Source organism: Ascaphus truei, chromosome 10 (genome assembly GCF_040206685.1).
Source record: "Ascaphus truei isolate aAscTru1 chromosome 10, aAscTru1.hap1, whole genome shotgun sequence".
Classification (NCBI taxonomy): domain Eukaryota; kingdom Metazoa; phylum Chordata; class Amphibia; order Anura; family Ascaphidae; genus Ascaphus; species Ascaphus truei.
Window position 1 is genome coordinate 30,476,860 of NC_134492.1, and position 20,195 is coordinate 30,497,054.

The 20,195-nt window shown below is 41.3% G+C and overlaps 1 protein-coding gene across 2 annotated transcripts in view; it reads right to left on the minus strand.

Annotated features, from left to right (window-relative positions):
- Nucleotides 1–20,195, minus strand: part of ABCA4 (ATP binding cassette subfamily A member 4) — a 183,151-nt gene that overhangs the window by 24,746 nt on the left and 138,210 nt on the right. For both annotated transcript variants that reach the window (XM_075616438.1, XM_075616437.1), the window contains 14 exons: nt 19,595–19,693; nt 17,975–18,167; nt 14,986–15,080; nt 12,494–12,526; nt 10,822–10,927; nt 10,651–10,725; nt 9,817–9,986; nt 8,909–9,086; nt 6,561–6,676; nt 6,257–6,404; nt 4,337–4,460; nt 3,469–3,598; nt 2,198–2,318; nt 1,419–1,481 (listed from right to left, as the gene is read on the minus strand). In XM_075616438.1, coding sequence (XP_075472553.1) covers nt 1,419–1,481; nt 2,198–2,318; nt 3,469–3,598; nt 4,337–4,460; nt 6,257–6,404; nt 6,561–6,676; nt 8,909–9,086; nt 9,817–9,986; nt 10,651–10,725; nt 10,822–10,927; nt 12,494–12,526; nt 14,986–15,080; nt 17,975–18,167; nt 19,595–19,693 — 1,651 coding nt within the window. The remainder of the gene's footprint in view (nt 1–1,418; nt 1,482–2,197; nt 2,319–3,468; nt 3,599–4,336; nt 4,461–6,256; nt 6,405–6,560; nt 6,677–8,908; nt 9,087–9,816; nt 9,987–10,650; nt 10,726–10,821; nt 10,928–12,493; nt 12,527–14,985; nt 15,081–17,974; nt 18,168–19,594; nt 19,694–20,195) is intronic.

A 20,195-nucleotide genomic window follows, 5' to 3' on the forward strand; every position in this document is an offset into this window, starting at 1 on the left:
TATGTCTTGTAGGAGACAGCTTACAGAGACTGAAGTGCTGCGCCTGCCAGCTATAGCAGGGGTTGCTGGGATTTGTAGTCACTGGGGCCTTCCCTTCTGACTGCCTGTGGATGCTTGGCATCCACACCTGAACTACAATTCCCAGCAGCCAACAAACAACAATAATGACACTTCCGGTTATGCATAGTCACGTACTTCCGTTTATATTTTCGTGACAATTTTTAGTTTTTTTTCCCTATGAGATTTTTGTGGATGGCTCTGCACGAAAGAAGTTTCACTTCAAAAAGTAACAAAAACCCTCCACCGTTCAACACATAGGTTTCCTGGATATGCATTTCTTTAACCCAGGTTGTGCTCAACAGCTGTGTAATGCAGCAGGCATACGCTTATAGGGATCCATATTAAAATCGACATGAAGTGAAAGGTGAAACTAGGGGGCTCATTTGCATGTCATGACCGAGCAACCTGTGCTGAAGCAGTGCTATCCTTAAAACCTCACCCGTTGGTGGCCATTGAGGACTGGAGTTGCCCACCTCTGTGGTACGCTATTTTATGAGCAGGAGAAATACCTTTTCTGTAGGTACAATCACACTATAATAACTCTGAATACACTGCACACACTTGACCAACAGGTGGTGCAATTAGTCTTGACTTTACTTAATTATGTGTACAGTATGATAAAATGTTTACTGATGAGCACGTTCCCATGTCGGAAACAGGTCCACAATCCTGCCTTACCCCATAATCGCACAGCATACTGTGCTTCCACTGCTGCAAAGGATTCTGGGTAACTACATGCAAATGAGCACTTACAGTGTGTCACATGTTGCTTCTTATCCAGTTTAACATGGACCCCTATAAGCCGATGCCTGCCGTATTACACAGCGTTTACAGCAACACCCATGTTAATGAAGTGCAGAGCCAGTAAGCCTACTCACAGACAATTGTTTCAACCTTTTAGGTCTTATCAATGTGAGGCTAGGCTACAGACCCGTTACACAAGTAAGTTATGGTGAGTACAAATAATTGAAAGGCGTGTGACACAAAGAATATGCTCCAAATACAGATCTGGGAAGGATATTAGCGTTATTTTGTGTGGTGGGTTAGGGATGAACGGAAGTCCTTTCATGTGTAGGAAAGGCAGGTTTGATTCTGCGCATAAGAATTAGAGGCAAAGAGGAAGAATGAGATGTGCTGTAGGATTCGTATAGACGAAAAAGCATAGGTTCAGCTAGAACACTGCAAAAAGTGGAAAATAATGTGACCTCAATATGCAAGTGACATTGCTCAGTCAATATAAATGTATTCGTTTTCAGCTGAAGTAACGCACAGTTACGCCCTTTGTTTCCGGGCAATGAATCATTGGCCTTTGTGGCAGCAAAGGGGGTAAGGATCAGGCAGTTCGCTGTAGAACTTACCTCTCCAGGACGAATACCAATGCACAGTCTGTCCACAGCAGGGCTTTGTCTACTTGGATATGTCTGTGACAAACACAGAATTGGTGTGAGTAGACCCAATATAATCCACTTCCCCTGCATACCCCTGGAGTAATCCTGTTCTGCTGACGTGTGCCTCTTTATATCTTGGTATCGCCAAGGGGGGGGGGGGGGGGGGAGCAGCTATTCAAGCAATCAGTGTTAAGTCAGCAATAACGGGAATAGAGATGCATGAACTTCCCCAAGTTCACTAGACATTTTTACTTTAAAAATTTGAAAAGGGGGGAAGAGAGAGAGAGAGAGAGGGGGAGGGGAAGAGAGAGAGAGAGAGAGGGGGAGGGGAAGAGAGAGAGAGAGAGAGGGGGAGGGAAAGAGAGAGGGGGAGGGGAAGAGAGAGAGAGAGAGGGGAGGGGAAGAGAGAGAGAGAGAGAGAGAGAGAGAGAGAGAGAGGGGGGGGGGGGAGGGGAAGAGAGAGGGGGGGAGGGGAAGAGAGAGAGAGGGAGGGGAAGAGAGAGAGAGAGAGAGAGAGAGGGAGGGGAAGAGAGAGAGAGAGGGGGAGGGGGAGGGAGGGGGAGGGAGAAGGAGGGAGAAGGAGGGGGAGGGAGGGGGTGGGAGGGGGAGCAAAAAGGCTGTGCGTGCCCTTGGCGCTGATGTTTCTCATTACCAATTACTAAAACAAAACAGATACCCTTGGCAGAAATCGCTATAGTTATGTGCTTAAACCAATTAAATTCCGTTGACCATACAAGTTAGCCATTTACCTTGGTCAAATCCTTAATTTTCAAAATATCATTTTTCCCTCCTCCTTTCATTATTCTCTGTCTCTCTTGGGCAACATCTTCATCTTCACCAACTATAAGATCTTTTGGCGGTTCTGAAAACCTACAGCAAGCAACAAACATATCTCATGAATGAGAATAGAAGCTCCTGTTACAGGCAGCGGAGCCGCTAATTATCAAAGTATTGCAAGCAAAGCAGCGTCTGTGGGTTTTTAACCTCTTTTCTGCCACAGCGGCATTGTGTAGCTTTAAAGAAAACCTTTAGGGGGTCAAATGGAGAGCAGCACAAAAGACGTCTGCTACTTTACTTCCCCTGCGATTAATGGTTTCGCAATAATTAATGTATATAAATATCTCAATATTTCTTTTTTTATATCAATTTCGTGGATTAACTGAAGTTTTTGTTGACAGGCTCGGGAGAAGTCATCGCTCTTCATCAGGTCGGGACATGTGAAGCGTATCAAATACTTTTTAAGAAAAGCCGATGCAAAAGATAATGGTGTTAAACAATGTCACATGCTGATCACTGTAAATAAATATTTATTAAAATCATAGTTATATCGGGTTGCCCTTGTCATTGTCACTTTCTCTTGGTGACTAAAGAGAACGTGAGCTTTACTAGCACATAATTATACTTTATACCAGGGATGCTCAACTCCAGTCCTCAGCCCCTCCAATAGGTCAGGTTTTCAGGATATCTCAACTTCAGCACATGTGGCTCAATCAGTGGCTCTGATTGAGCCACCTGTGCTGCTGAAGCTGGATATCCAGAAAACCTGACCTGTTGGAGTGGGGGGAGGAGGGCCTTGAGGACTGGAGTTGAGCACCCCTGCTTTATATTATTTAAAATATCGCATCTTATATATTTCGGCATGTTTGTTGACAAATTATCATTTCTGATGGATGTGGCTTGCTATATTTGCATGAAATGGATATATGTTGTCTAAATTGGTGTAGTCATTATTCCTGACAAAAATGTGTAGAATTTATAATAACGTGTATGCACTATGTTGATGATAAACATACGTTGATAATAAAAGTCCTAAGTGAAACTTGCACTGCAATATATTGTCTACTTACCCTGATAAATGGTGGAATCAATGACTCTAATGGCCAAGTTATGACATTTGAGATGGTGACAGAAGGTGAAATGAATAATAGTCAAGATGTTTGTTCAAACGGGAATTAATTATTGGATTTGAAGTGCTACAGCCTGTAATGCATCTTTTAGACAGATGACCATTGGCACATACCATGTATTGAGAAAGAAACGGTGCTGAATAAGGAGATTTAAACCAAAGTACAAAACTCCTTCAACTGCCATTGCAAAAACATTCTTTCCCAGGAACTCCCACTGAAAAGGATTTGAGATATGTTCCTCACCTAGGAAAAAAAAATTTGACGATAAGGGCAAACATTGTTCTATTCACCACAAGTATTATCTTGGTAAATTAAACTGGCATATATTTGTTCACTGCAGTATTACTAACAAATGCAGCAGAAGTGCTGATAAGGAAATTCCTTTTTCATTTTCCATTGCTGGTCACCTTACATTCTGCGCTGGGGTCTACATCCCAAAATAAAACATGCTGTAGGATTTGGGTGTTTAAACACTGCTTTGAAAACAGATGATGGACACACGGCTTACAGGACTTCTTCCTGCAGAATAGATTTTCCAGATGTTGATGGGTTGCCAGGCCTTCCAGCACTGAAAAGCTTAATGTCTTTAGGATTCACAAGCTTTAAAAAAAAAAAGATTAATATAGGTTGGGGGATGGGGGTCTGGTGAAGGGGGGAGGGGGGTCTGGTGAAGGGGGGAGGTGGAGCTTTTGGGGGGGGGGTGAGGGGGCGGTGGGTAGGGAACAAGTAATTATGCGATATTGTAATCCTTATGACCGTTACCATAATTCTAAACTAACCTCATCTTAACTAGGATTCATCAGCGGCCAGTTACATGCGTCAAGCAACAACTCGATCTTATACACGCGTTGGGGCTAACTCTTTAATAGTCGCTATTCAGCAAACTCCTGCCTGGTGGGAAAGTCACCAGGAAACGCTGTTATCCATGGGAAGGGTTCCCATGCTTTATGTGGCGATCGGAGAACATGGGCTGGTACTCACCAAAGCGCGCGTACACGTCAGTCACCGCTTGGTTCATGGCTAAGTCAATAAGTCCACGGCCCAGGCAGAAGTGTGGGAAGATTAATAGCACATTCTTCAACCTCTCGTTGAACTTTAACAAGGACTGAAAGAGAAGAAAACAGCACTAACCAACATCACCAGATGGACTCACTAACCATTTTACCCCATGGAGTTTTTCACCCTTTGCAGTACACCCATGAAGTAGTCACCACGTCCTTTGGTCTGGCACTTCTTGACGTGGTGGCTACATCATGGGTTTTTTCTGTTTGTTTTCTAGGGGAGATTGCGTTCTGTGCTCCTGTGGAGCACTGAAAGTGATCAAGCAGGCAGGGGAAAGATGAGGACACCTCTTCCATTCCCATCCATCGCGATCGCAATGTGCAGGAGGGGCTGGGGCACTCTGGTGCACAGCCCCTCCAGCTCTCAGGTTTACTGGAGCGCAGACTATAATTCACCAGTAGAGATGCGTAAACTTGTTAATATTCGCTTCAGCGCTGTTTTGCTTGAACTTGGAACTTGTCTAACTTCTAGCGAAATTGGTAAATGTGACCAGCCAACCTAAATTCAAACAACTTCCAGATCCTGAAATAGGGCTCGTTCTCCCTCGCAAAAATCATATTGTAGGCTACGGAATTGAGTTTGTCTTTTACTGGGTGAACTGCTTGCAAAGATTTAATACTATGTACATTTTTTTGTGTAGCGAAATAGCACGTTTTGCACAGGTTGTGAAATTGAGCGAAAGGTTTGAACATCTCTAGTCACAAGTATGAAAACGGAGGCAAGTTGCAATCCTTACATTTTTTATAAAAGGCATGACAAAGGCAAATATAATTACTCTTCAAATAGGTCAAGTATTGATTAAAGCAGTGGTTCTCAACCTTTTTAGAGCACGGAGACCCCAAAGTGATTTTTTTAAATCTTGGGGCTCAGCCGACCGCACACAACCCTTCTTGCTCACCCCCACCACACGCACAAACCCATCAGACTCACCCCTACTTACACATTCACACTTATTCTCAACATACTAAACATTCACCCCACCCTTGTCACATGTCATACTCACCATTAATTTCAACACCCTCCACATTCCTGCACCCTCCTTGTCACAAAGCTCGCACACCCATTTTCTCAAAACTCCCCTCCTTGTCACATAGCACACATATCCCCTTCCTCCATCACACACTCCACATTCACGAAAGGGAGGCTGCGATCCGCCTTTTCTCTCTCTCACTCCTCTGTGCCGGGTTGAGAGAGGAGAGCGAGTAGAGGCGAATCCCAGCCTCTCAATCTCCAGACAGAGTGGGACGTGCCAGCTGAGCAGTGGGTAGTGTTTCCCCGGGATGCACCCTTGGCAGAGGGTCGCGGCACCATGGTTAAGAAACACTGGGTAGTGAGGTCTCTATGGGTTACTGAATACCACCATTGCTTTCGGTCTTTCCATTCTTGTTATAGTAGCATCCAGATAAAGAGCTTTTGTTGGGAATACTATGAAAAAGGTTATTCCAAGAACATTGCCCCATTATTTAACAGGTTTGGATTACTCGTGTAATCAGTTATTAGACCACTACTTTTCAATGACCAATGTGGAAAACTTCTCCATAACCTCAAATCCCAGATATGTATCTTCTAATCCAGGGGGTCCTCAACTCCAGTCCTCAAAGCCCTCCAACAGGTCAGGTTTTCAGGATATCCCGGCTTCAGCACAGGTGGCTCAATCAGTGGCTCAGTCAATGTTGAGCCACCTGTGCTGAAGCCAGGATATCCTGAAAACCTGACCGGTTGGAGGACCTTCTGGAGTTAAGGACCCCTGTTCTAATCAGTCCTTTCAGTGACTTGCAATCAACTGCAGCCCACTCTGGTAACCTTCAGTGTACTTTTTTTTTTGTAATAATTACTCACCCTGTTATTTTCAAATAGGTCCAGGACAAAAGTGATAGCACTGCTGTTTATTCCAATGAAGAGGTTCATACACGATAAAGCAACATATGCTGTGCTGGGTACATTGAATAGATAAGATGCTGGATACATCATGGGAATTACAGCCCATCTGCAATAAGGGAGAGTCACAATGTGGTTAGTGTTGTGCACTCAACTACATTACAAATATGGGACTGAGAGAACGTTTTGTAGCCGCGCACCCATATTGTAGTGGGAAGGGGCTAAAAATAGCTCCAGCGATTAGGGTGCCAGCAGTAATACTTACCCATAAAAAAAGAGAAGTGCAATAAATGCGGGGAGATTACTGAAGGAGGTGTATGCTCGCTTTTCAAACCCAATGAATATCACCACGACCATAACAACACTTATAGCATAATTTGCCTGATAAAAAAAAGAAACGTTCCATGAGGAAGTGCAGTTGCTTAATAGCTATTAAAACACACATCTGTCACACGTGCATAATATGAGATCAGCGGAAGGCTCTCCACCTGGAGCATGCTCAGTCAGTAATGATAGTGTCCTCATTACCGAATGGTTTATCAGACAGGAAGTTGGCAGTCTCGCTTCTAGAAATGTGCCGGGTTGGCGAATTTTCTGGAAATGTAGCAATTCTTTAAAAAAAATTGTAGGGGAAGGGGGATTATACTAAAACATTAATGGAATGTTGTCTTTTTCTTCGAAATTTGGCAAAAATGGCAACATTGCAACAGTCTTGCCAAATAACCAATATGACCACCTGCAAATTTAAAAAATTTTTTTTTTTTTTTTTTTTTTACTCTGCCACATTTTTGGGGGGAGTTGTTCTCCCTTGTGGTCCTATAAAGGAGACTTTATCATTTTTTCTAAAACGGTGGGCTGGGTATTTAATAGATAGAGAAATTGTAGTTCACAGTTTTGAATGCAGCAATGCCACGGTACACACCTTATAGGTTCACCACAATTCTGTAGGCTTCTTAAAACAGAAAAACATGCAGCACTGCAGGATTTATTTATTTTTTAATTACAGGATTGAAGCAGGGGGTCTCCGGAGCTGAACTGTGTTAATTTCAGTTCAGTTTCAGTGACCTACTGCTTCCAGAGATACTTCCGTAGAGGGTACCGGTATTCCTGCGGAGTTTAAATGGCCAAGTTCCCTGGGCCAATAGGAAGCGGACAGGAGATGACATCACAACGTCCTATAAGCTGGCGTAACGCGGGACATTTAAGCCGCCATTTCGTTAGGCACACAATTCCCTGGCTACAGAGATACCAGCACCCATTGCGGAGGTAAGTATCTCTGGAAGCAGTGGGTCCCTGGAGCTGATATTAATACAGATCAGCTCTGGAGACCCCCTGCTTAAATCAGGTAATACATTTATTTTTTAAATGCACAGTGATGTTTTGCTGCTTTAAGAAGTTGTAAGAAATACAGTTCAGTGAAATTATCATATTGTAATATGTATGAATCCGGTATGAAGACAAACTGTATACAGTATACAAGTATACAGTATATTTGCAACAGTTCTTTATTTACAGTTCATATTATATCGTATATGATATTCTAATATTGAAATTGGTATCTTCTGGTAGATTCAGTTACATTGTGATGGTATTTTAGTTATAGCGCAGCTGTGCTGAGTTCTCTGTAGTGGGGCTCTGTGGGTGACATTTAAGTGACCATAGAGAACTGTGGTTAGAGCTGATGCAACCAGAAATGGATATGGCATTAGGTTGGATCTTTCCAGAAGGCATGTCATATTAGGTTATTCTCTGTATGGAGGCGTGGGCAGTTCCTTATCAGATTTGACATCAGTTTGAATCTGTAGGACCTTATCTGGTTATAGAATTAAGTGATAGCAAGAGCTGACTAAGGGATATTATCTGGACAAATATCTATCAGGGTAACTAGGGAGAGAACAGAAGGATTACACCAGGAGGATAGAAAGATTACACCAGGAGGATGACAGAAGGATTACACCAGGAGGATGTGAGAGGGATAACACCGAGATGAAGGAGAAAATGTTCAACATCATGATACCAAGATCAAATATAAGTATTTTACTCAGAAACATAATATTATGCCACCATCTTTGAGGATGTCCTAACTTATTTGAACGTCACCGCCATTTTGTACTATTTTTGTATGTGAGTATTTATCTTCAAAATAAACGTCTCTTTTTAAGTGCTGAGACCAGAATGCTGAGTACTGTGGTACTGGGTTAATCGAAGAAAGAAAAAAAGGGCATTTTACAGGAGTCCTGAAAAATAAAGGCAAAGTAAGAAATACTCGTTTCAGGCAAACTGCCCTGTTGATCCTTACCGAGATCTAGATACAGCTCAACCCCGTTATAACGCGATCCTTTACAACGCGAATCCGCTTATAACGCGATGCAAGCGTGGCTTCCAATTTGCGTATTTATGAATACTTTACAACATGGTTATTGGTATCTTAAATACTTTATTGTACAATGCATATAATTGTACATTATTTCAAACGCGATGCGATTTTTTGGACCTCAAGCACAGCGTCATAAGGGGGTTGAGCTGTACTAGTGCAACATTGTACCATTTCATCTCTACCATGGACAGAAAGGCTGTGATCTCTACAGTAAATACAATGATTTCGATACTCACAATGTCCCAAGTGAAGTTTGTGAGCCAATACACAGTGGGGGTCACTCCATTGACAAACTGAAGGTGTTTCGCATTGGACACCCTTTCTTGAATCAAATATAGAACAAAACTGGCTGGGATGAAAGACATTGCAAAAATCACACATATTGCAACAACTACATCCACTGAAGTAGTCAGCCTGGGAATAGGAGAGAGAAGAAGTGTTTCCTTTATTATTGCAGTATTCACCTTGTCAAAAAAATAAATCAAAAAGTTAACCACATAAAGAAAATGATAAAAATTATTATAGCAATAAATATTAGCATGAGCATAGAGGGAGCCCTGTAGAACAATTAGACATCTTTCCATTTACACTTGACGTTCATGATGGGGAGGATGGATGTGGACAAAAACCTTGGAGACAACCCTAATTAACCAAATACAAGCCATGATGACCAAATACAATAAGATTCATCTACCACGTGAATAGGTGGCACTGCTGCTTAAAAGCTCTGGAAACTGGCAGTTCAAACGTGAGTCACTTTCATAAGTGTTCCTTATCTTGAAATAAATACTGCAGTGTAAGGTCAGTATTTCTAAGGCCTGTAATATAGTGCGTGTGCGCTACCGTACGCGCGTCAATTAGAATTGGCAGTGTTAGCCAGACGTTTCTATACTAGGGACGCGCCCACGGCCGTGAGCGGTGGCGCGGCAGACCAGGGAAATGACAATAAAATTGTATTTTCGCGCTGCTGCCGCACCGCGGACCAATCGCAGCATGGCCTAACGTTGTGACGTCAGAGTCACGCCCCCTAACCGCACGCATCACTGCTTGCAGCCTACAAACTAAACGCGCATGCGCAACGCTGGTCGCGCGCCCGCAAGCGCAGCAGCAACAACTATAAAACAAGCCTAAGCCTGCTGCTTACACTGTGACTTCTGAGAGCTGATCCTTTGTGAGATTCAGTGGATGGTTCATTGTAGTTATTCCGAACTCCTCTGGATCTTTGTTTTCACCGAGATTGGCTCTCAGGATGGCGTTGTTGGCCACATTGATAAAGCTAACCATGGCATGCCAGCCCTTATTGTTAAACCACACCTATAAAAAAAATAAAATAAAAAAAAAAGCACAGTGAAGCATCTTGTCTTCTCTTGAAACTCTAGCTCCCCCAATACTCCATATTTAAGAATAATACTTAACATGACAGAGTGACACTGGTCAGTGGGACATTACTGCACATTTTGTAGATAAAAGAACACGGTGATAGAATGCTGAGCTGGAATTACATGTGGATCTGAGCTTTCACTCACAAAGTTATAAATAAAGGGATTATCTTTATATGATTATATGTCACTGCTAGTAGGGTCTGCTCCACCACCGGTGCTAAACTCCAGTTCTCAGCACAGGTGGCTCAATCAGTTCCTGCTTCAGCACAGGTGGCTTAATCAGAGGCTCAGTCTTCCACTGAGCCTCTGATTGAGCCACCTTTGCTGAAGCTGGGATGTCCTGAAAACCTAATTTGTTGGGGGGCGGGGGGAGCTTGAGGACGGGAGTTGAGCACCCCTGTGCTACATAATGCAGTGTGGTTATCATGGTAGCATCTTCACTTGCTGAAACAAGAGGGGCAAATTCAATACGGAGTACCAGCACTGGATTGCGGAACCACCTGGCAGGGAAGTGATTAAACACAGATGCATTTTTAAAAAAAAAAAGGAATTTAGAAATAAATGTGCACATTTTCTTGGGTGTCTGCGTTCGATACCTTGATGTTGTCTTCAGTTTCCAGGTCCTTGAGAAAAGTCTGCATTTCTTGTGAAACAGCCTTTGTAGTGGGACCCTGGCCAGAAGATAATTGAAAATGGTAGAATGTAACTAAATTGTTTAACTCCTTCATTTTTGTTCATAACACAAAGATCAGCTGGTTTTTACTTACTCCTGTCACATTCGTCATTTGACCGAGATGACTGAAAAATGCTGCTATGGTTTCCCCGGTCACATCAAGAACGGGAAGTTTCCCACCAATAGAGATTCCTCCGTACCTGCAGGCGAATAAATGATCCCTGAAACAGCTACTTTGGTAGCAGCTTGTAAATCATTATCCGATTTCATCTGTCACTTTTATTCCAATTTGTTTGTGTATAATATATGTGTGTGTGTGTGTGTGTGTGTGTGTGTGTGTATGTGTGTGTATATATATATATATATATATATATATATATATATATGTATATATATATACATATATATATATATATATATATATATATATATATATATATATATATATATATATATATATATATATATATGTATATATATATATATATGTAAAGGAAATATAAAGGCAATGTTTTAAATAAAATTATAAAATGAATGATAATTCAGCTTGTGCAGTATATGCACTTCTTTAACCCATGTTGTGCTGAAAAGCTGTGTGATACGATCATGCCCACCCCTAGGGTATGTGTCGCCTTAGGCAAACACTAATAAGGACGCTCCTCTCCCCCCCCCAAAAAAATTCAATAACAGAATTCCCCCAACACATTTTGTCCACCCTAGATAGGAAGCAGGGGGTCTCCAGAGCTGAACTGCATTAACTTCAAGGACCCCCGGCTTCCTGAGATACTTACCTCCTTAGGGGGTGCCAGTAACTCAGCTCAGGCTTAGCTGTCCCATCACATGGGCCAATAGGAAGCCATGACATCATAGGCGGCTTCCAATTGGCCCATATGACGGGGGCTTTAAATCTGAGCAGGAAATACCAGCACCCCCTAAAGTGTTAAGTATCTCAGGAAGCCGGGGGTCCCTGAGCCGAAATTAATATGGTTCAGCTCTGGAGACTCCCTGCTTCAATCCTACATATAATAAAAAATAAAATAATAAAAAAAAGGAAAGTATCAGTGCTGCTACACTTTCGCTCTTGCCGCCCCCTGAGACATGCCGCCACTAGGCAGTGCCTTACCTGAGGTATGCCTAGGGACGGGCATAAGCTTATAGGGCTCCATGTTAAAATGGATTTGAAGCAAAAGATGACACTCTGTGCTTATGTGCATGTAATTTCCCAGAATCCCCTGCTGCAGTTGTATCACTGTATGCTAAGAGATAATGGGGAGAGACAGGGTTGCAGACCTGTCTGAGACATGTGAATGTGCTCACAAATTATATTTTGATTTGCCAAAAAAAAAAAAATCTGACACAATTACTAAGTAATTTTTTAATAAGGAGCCAAGTAACACACGAGTATGTAACCCCTTAGTTGCCAATGCGTGCAAAAGACTTCATGTTTTTGGGGAATAAAATCATATTCTTATTCTTTAGCTTTCCGATTCTTTATGCCCCTCGCTGTAGGAAGTGCTCAGAAGGTCTTTTTGGAGCAGAGTCCTTTGAATCTCCTACACTGCACTAGCCTTTAGTGAGCTGACATTTCCACGAGGCCACCTTCTGGCGCTAGAAAACTATGCGCAGCCCATGGGCCGCTCAGTGTTTTTATGTTGATATAATCAGAAGTCAGAATCTGCTTGAATTACATTACTAAATGAATGATTCATACATTTGTCCTTTTTCACTGCTATATTTTATTGTCTGACATAATATATTACACCTACCTTTGCTCATTAACCCAGTATTTGCTCTTCATACTAAAACAAAAAATATATATCATAAAAGCATTAGCAATCGATACGAAATCATGTATTTACACTAACATGCATTACATGTAAATAAGTGGGTACATGTAATTACATGTAAATAAGTGGGTACATGCATTACATGTAAATAAGTGGGTACATGTAATTACATGTAAATAAGTGGGTACATGTAATTACATGTAAATAAGTGGGTACATGCATTACATGTAAATAAGTGGGTACATGTAATTACATGTAAATAAGTGGGTACATGTAATTACATGTAAATAAGTGGGTACATGTAATTACAGTACATGTAAATAAGTGGGTACATGTAATTACATGTAAATAAGTGGGTACATGCATTACATGTAAATAAGTGGGTACATGTAATTACATGTAAATAAGTGGGTACATATAATTACAGTACATGTAAATAAGTGGGTACATGTAATAATATGTAAATAAGTGGGTACATGTAATTACATGTAAATAAGTGGTTGCCAACCTAATTTTCTTCTGTACCCCCAAGACCACATAAAACCTATCTAATACCATATGTGTATTTACTGTTATACTGTAGTCTTAGTTCATTATGCAATTCCATTAATTCTAAAAATGCTACAGCGGGTTGTACTTGTTTTCTCTTTCCCCTCCACCAGGAATCAGATATATAAGGTGTTTGGTGCTCCAATTGATGGGACCTTGTGTATCCCCAATGGTAATTGCACTGGAGGCTGGGAACCAATGATCTGAACTAGGATAGTCCAAGCTGAGTCGTCAAGGCAAAATAATAGACCAGGTTAGCAGAGTAATTTATATCTCATCAAGCTGCCATTCTGATCATTAGGGCTAGAATAATTGGTTAATTGAGTGATAAAAAGAGTAATCTTGAAAATCTGTTCTGTTAGTAGTTCTTGCGGAAAGTGCTTGGACCACCTAGATTTTTACCTGGTTCTGTCTACTACCCCTTTTGTATCTAAAGGCCTTTCCAGTCTAAAATCTTTCTCACTCACTGCCCCACACCTCTGGAATGCCCTTCCCCTCAATACCCGACTGGCACCCTCTCTCTCCACCTGCAAGACCCATCTTAAAATGCACCTCTTTAACAATCCATATGGGTAGCTCCGTTGACTGATGCTATACATCTCAGACACACTGACCTTGGTCCCTTGCAAACGCACTACCCAGAACACTCTCCTACTGTCTCTGTATGTTCTCACTACTTACCACTTAGATTGTAAGCTCTTCGGGGCAGGGACTCCCTTTCCTATTGTTACTCATGTCTGAAGCGCTTATTCCCATTGTGTGTTATATTATTATGTCACGTGTATTACTGCTGTGCTGCGCTATGTAACTGGAAGGCGCTATATAAATAAAGATATACATATATACAAATGTTACCACTATTTTTGCAATTAGCATTAATATTTTGTAATATTAGTCTATTTTGTTTCTTTACTTCTAAAAATTGTATGTCAACTCCTGTTTTAGGTAGAGGAACCAATCTTTTGCAGCGGTGTTCATTTTTAACATTCCAGAGCGGCATAAAAACCTAAACTACCAAAAAACATCAAACACAGATTTACCATTAACCTCAACATTCCCAAATATGTAGACACCTATTTTGTGGACGTTGGCAAACATTGGTAAGACTTACTGTAAAAACTGAGAAATATGTCTGTTTTTGTCTAGAGAATTGACAAACAAGCCTTTCAACCAGGAGCAGTGAAATATTAGTGAATAAAAAGAGCTAATATTATAAATGTGTGAAATATATTAATACACTCCCAATAGTCCTTGAAGTCCAGGAGGCTGTAACCAGTCTAGCGGATTGTCTCCACAACCAGAATGGAAATGATTACAAAATAGACCTGTATGGTGCCAAAGGATGACAATCCCCAAATTAGTAGACTGCAAACAGGTAGTTCCTCCGTGGATTCTTCACCAGTCTGCTATGCTGATACGTGGCTCCTGAAGATTCTCACGGCACTCCAGCATATATCATCCACATATATGCTGGAGTGCCGTGAGAATCTTCAGGAGGCACGTATCTGCATAGCAGACAAGGAAGAATCCACGGAGGAACTGTTTGCAGTCTACTAACTTTGGGATTGTCATCCTTGGCACCATACAGGTCTATTTTTTAAACCAGGAGTGCTCAACAGGCCATCAACAGGTCAGGTTTTAAGGCTATCCCTGCTTCAGCACAGGGGGCTCAATCAGTTGCTGTCAAGACTGAGCCACTGATTGAGCCACTTGTGCTGAAACTGGGATAACCTTAAACCCAGAAGTGTTGGGGGGAGGGCGGGGGTGGGGGGTGTAGAGCATTGGAGTTCAGCACTACTGCTTTAAATTAACACTTCGGGGTTTGAAGCATGTAAAACTCTACTTGTTACTACTACCATGCCTTCTAAGCGTATTGTAACAAGATAGAATCCTTTGACGACAGTATGTAACATTCACTGCACCTGCTTCTTATTAGATTGGGATATGTTTTGAGTAGAAAATCTGAAATGTTTCTTTCTGTCAGGTCCTGCAGAATCTCGGAGCTGGGTTGGATCCTCTAGGAAAAGAAGAAATTCCAATAAAGACTCATCACTTATAATTAACAAGAATGAAACATTATTTAATTGCAAGGACATTGGATTAGATAAAAATGCTTTACACTCTTCTGCGCCTACTTACATCTCAGCCCTAATTTCTCGCTATACACCATCCCGACTCTTGCATTCCGCTCAAGGATGTGTCTTCTCTCTACCCCTTTGTATCTAAAGCCCTCTCCCGCCTCAAACCTTTCTCACTGACTGCCCCACACATCTGGAATGCCCTTCCCCCCAATATCCGACTAGCACCCTCTCTCTATCCACCTTAAAACACCCTTGCTTAAGGAAGCATACGAGTAGTTCCATGGCTGATAATTAACACCTCATATATAAACCTTGGCCCTTTGCAGACACACTTACCAGAACGCCCTCCTACTGTCTCTGTACGTTCTTCCTACCAACCAATTAGATTGTAAGCTCTTCGGAGCAGGGACTCCTTTTCCTAAATGGTACTTCTGTCTGAAGCACTTCTCCCCTTTATGTGTTATTTATATTATTTGTTATTTATATGATTGTCACGTGTATTACTGCGGTGAAGTTTTATGCACATTAATGGCACTATATAAAGACATACATACAAAACGGATAAAATAGATACAAATACTAGGCATTTAAGTTCTGCTGTTAAAAAAATGCCACTATTTTCATTAAAATAGCTCGTTAGAACTAGTATATTATCAGGGAAAATAATATATTCGCTTCCAAAGAATCATGTAAAAAAAATCACCAAATTCTTGCTCTTGAAGGAGCAATCCAAGCAATATAGTAGGTGTGTGTGTTTAAAAAAACAAGTTCTGTAGTATTAGATAATACTTACTACCTTTTTACCTTAATGCCATTTTAAAGCTGCAGTTCTTTGAACTGCAGCTTTAATGAGTTTTAATATACTGAGCCATCTCCCCTGCAGTGCAAGATCTTTTCAATCAAATGAAATGCTGCATATATTAAAACAAAACAAATATATATATATATTTTTTAAAGCTGCTTAGACTGTCTCTGAGTATTTGGTTAATTTAAACTAATTTTGTCAAAGTAAAGGGACAAGGTTGCATGTTACAATATGCGATTAGTGACACAGATTCCGTACTTTAGAACTAATGGAATAAATGTATTAACTTAGAACATAGGGGATAACGGCTTGTAAAACAATGGCAACCAGGAGTTTTAAGTGTAAAGGCTATTGTGTTGCAAAACCTGTGTATTTCCATCGTTCATCAATATATTAAAGGTACTTTGCCTCATAAGTATGAGACAGTATTTTGGGAAGTGTTAATAATAGTGTTGATAGCGGAGTTACACGATGCCCTTATTATAATGCTGTGTATCTGGTCCTGTTCTTTTATTGTTCACTGTTTCTCTCTTTATCCTGCATCAAAAGGTCACCCAGGTCAGCAGAAATCTTTCCAGTTAACCATCTGCACCAGATGTAAGAAACTGCTTCTCTATTGGATGCAACAGTGAGCCAAACAGATCACGCAGTCAGTCCTAGCTCACTTCTCACCGATTATGTGGCCTTCATACATAAACTATGCTGATTCCCTAACAATGTCTGTGATAAAGGTACAGTATAGTTTGCAGGACAGAGTGTTAGAGAAACAACAGTTGCCCAGATACACTTTGCTCCGTTAGGCTATATTAACGTTAGGTTAATAGTGACTCATACACCACCAAAGAGAAAAACCTCATGTTACCCAGTTTTACGCCTTTATTTTTCCAGCTGTTAGTGCTAATGATATGCAGAATAGGAGCCTCCTCTAACATTGCATATCCATTAAAGCTGCAGTTCAAGCTGACGTTTTTAAAAAAATATATATATTTTTTCCCATTCAATATGTGCATCAATACAATCTGCACACTGACAAGTGATTAGCTAAGCTGCACATCGATCCGTTCTCCTGTGATCGATCGCTGAAGATTCGGCTCGGGGCTTCTTTATATCACTGTTAGGGCTACAGATTATTACCCAAGATGCAAAGTTCTGTGTGGAAGATCATGTGATCAGGCAGGCACTAGATACAATTGGTGCACATCTAGAGAGTGGGCAGGGCTCAAGATCCAGAGCCTGTCAGAAGGGGAAGGGGATGGGACTTTGTAAATGGTTTCTATAGAAACAAAAATTAGATTACATTAAAAATGTCTTAAATTTTTTTTTTAATGCTACAAGTATTTTCTCATAGTACAGAACTGATTTATTTAAAAAATCACACATGTAGGATATTGCTTGAACTGCAGCTTTAAAATGGCATTAAGGTAACTTAGTAAGTATTATCTAATACTACAGAACTTGTTTATTTAAAAAAACACACACGTAGGATATTGCTTGAACTGCAGCTTTAAAGGCTGCTATCCCCAAACACCCCTTTATATAACATGGGGAGAGATACCTGTGAACAAAACTGAACACAACTGGGATCTCTCTCTCCTCTCCAGCAAAACCCATATTTCAGGGTCGGGGTGGGAGTAACACTGCCTGCAGGTAAGACATGCTTAACGCCATGTTATTTTAAACTAACGCAATATAGTGCTAAATTAACCTGATGATAACCCCTTGTGCTAATGAGATCAACATTGGTCATTGTATTTACATATAGCTAGTTATGTGGATATGTGTTAAACTGAGGAAAAATAACATTTGTTACTATTGTAGGTAATTTAAGATTTTTGCCATGACGTAACTGAGCCTAGTGTATTTGGGTCATTGTTTTCAAGATTCAAACTTAGCTATAAGTGTAACGAAGTGGCACACACACACACACACACACACACACACACACACACACACACACACACACACACACACACACACACACACACACACACACACACACACACACACAACTGGGCAGAACTTTACCTGCGGTGGAGGACGCCCCCCAGCACCTGCAGGGCATTCTGGGAGCATTATCAGCTTACTCTTAGAGCTACAAGTACATGAAGGGGATGGATTATCAGGTGTCCAATCCTGAGATAACAGTACGCTGGCCACACTCGGAGGAAGAGGTGGGATGATCCATTCATTTGATGTATTGGTGCAGGGGAACTTTTTACTAAAAAAAAATTGACAAAGGAGGGGGCATTAGTATTGTTGTGTCTTTATCTCACAACATACACCATGCATACTTGGCAGTGTAATCAGCGCACATTACTGACCCTGCTTAAGGCCTCGGGCATGGTCAGCGCGCCGTGCTGAGGCGCGCTGGTGCTTACCAGTGAGCCCCTACAGCCGCAATGAGAGCAGCTTTAGTAGGGGCTCGCCTACGCTTCCGCAAGCGTGCGGAAGCGTAGGTCTTATACAAATTTTAGATTTGGCGCTCGCCGGAGCGCAGGGCCGGTCACGTGAGCGGTTCGCCCAATGAGGGCAAACCAGCTCTGTGACGTCACTGGCCCGACCGCCGACACGCCCCCGGACGGCGCGCTGTCTAAGGCCAGGGAAAGCACCCGCTTTCCCTCAGCCTCAGCGTGCCTCCACCAGCAAGCACTATCCATGGACGCAGCCTAATTCTGAAGCACCATACAAAGTTTTCATTGCAGTGGTCATTTATTTCCAACTTCAGTTTCATGTGTATAAAATAACTTTTTTAAGGAGCAGTCTAATCAATATTTTCCACGGAAATAGGCAATTACCCTTATGTGAAACGGTCACTTCTTTTTCTCATGATGGGCTTTATAATTACGTTTAAAACAAAGAGCAAAAATAATAATAAGGGCGACTGACCATTTGCCTGTACATTCCACAAAGTAATTACAAACTATATTAGACAAAGAAAGTAGAGATATCATACATTTGAGAAAAAAAGATGTATCCTTCTTATATTTAAGGCACAAATATCCCCTACAGTAACCTGCTAAACATGCCATTAATTTGCATTAGTCCTGGGTGGGATGGCTCCTTAAAAAAGAATCTCCAATTAGTTTGGTTAAAAGGAGGATAAACGTAATTATCCATTTTAAATTGTGCACATTGTGAAAGTTTATCTCACCCCTTTTCATTTATACAGTGATAGCATTCAAACACAAAAATATACTCTAGGTAGAGCTTACGGCTATATCTGCAGTGTAGAATATGAATGAAGATGTATAATACATATTATAAGAATAACTTTATTTCATACAGCGCTTTTCTCTCAATGGGACTCAAAGCGCTTCACAATTACAGTATGGTACATGGTACGCAGCACATAGGAATGTTACAGCCCCTGCCCAGATGCTCTTACAATCTATGTTTTTGATGGCTGAGGCACAGGGAGAGAAAGTGACTTGCCCAAGGTCGCAAAGAGCTGAAACCGGGAATTGAATCAGGTTCCCCTGAGTATCTTTACTCACTGAGCCGCCTTCTGCCATATAAAGCACAGGGACATTTTTATAATGACATTTTTCCGTACTGGGATTTGGATACATTTCCCCTGATAACTCATACGAAGGTAAATCATGCAAAGAACTGCTACACATGAAGATGTAATGTCACGCAACTTACGAAAGTGGTTCATCCTTCATACAGCGGGTTGAAAATCCTGGGCTACTCAGGAATGCATCAGAAAGGGAGACCATCTGCTCACTGCCAGGCCGCTCATTGCTAAGAAGATCAAAGTAGGTTTAGGCCATAAAAAAATGGGACCAATTCAGTTCCAGGGTCAACAGACAGATATAGTACTGTACTTCATCGGAAGAAAAAGGAGTTTGTTCTACTGAGAAATATTCCTTAGAAACGCAGTCAAAATTAACAAACAATATTGGAGTGAAAACAATTATGAAACAACTTCTCAACCATTGTTCACACTTTATATATATATATATTAAAAAAAAATTGGCATAGTTGTTTTAAACTCTGAATAGGAAAAAGTCAAATAGTGTGACACATACAAAAATCACTTCTTTTGTTCAGGATTGATTAAGCATCTAACACAGGGGTAGCCAACTCCAGTCCTCAAAGACCACCAACAGGTCCGGTATTAAGGATATCCCTGCTCCAGCACTGGTGACTCAATCAGTGGCTCAGTCTTCGGCCTAACCACTGATTGAGCCACCTGTGCTGAAGCAGGGATATGCTGAAAACCTGACCTGTTGGTCGCCCTTGA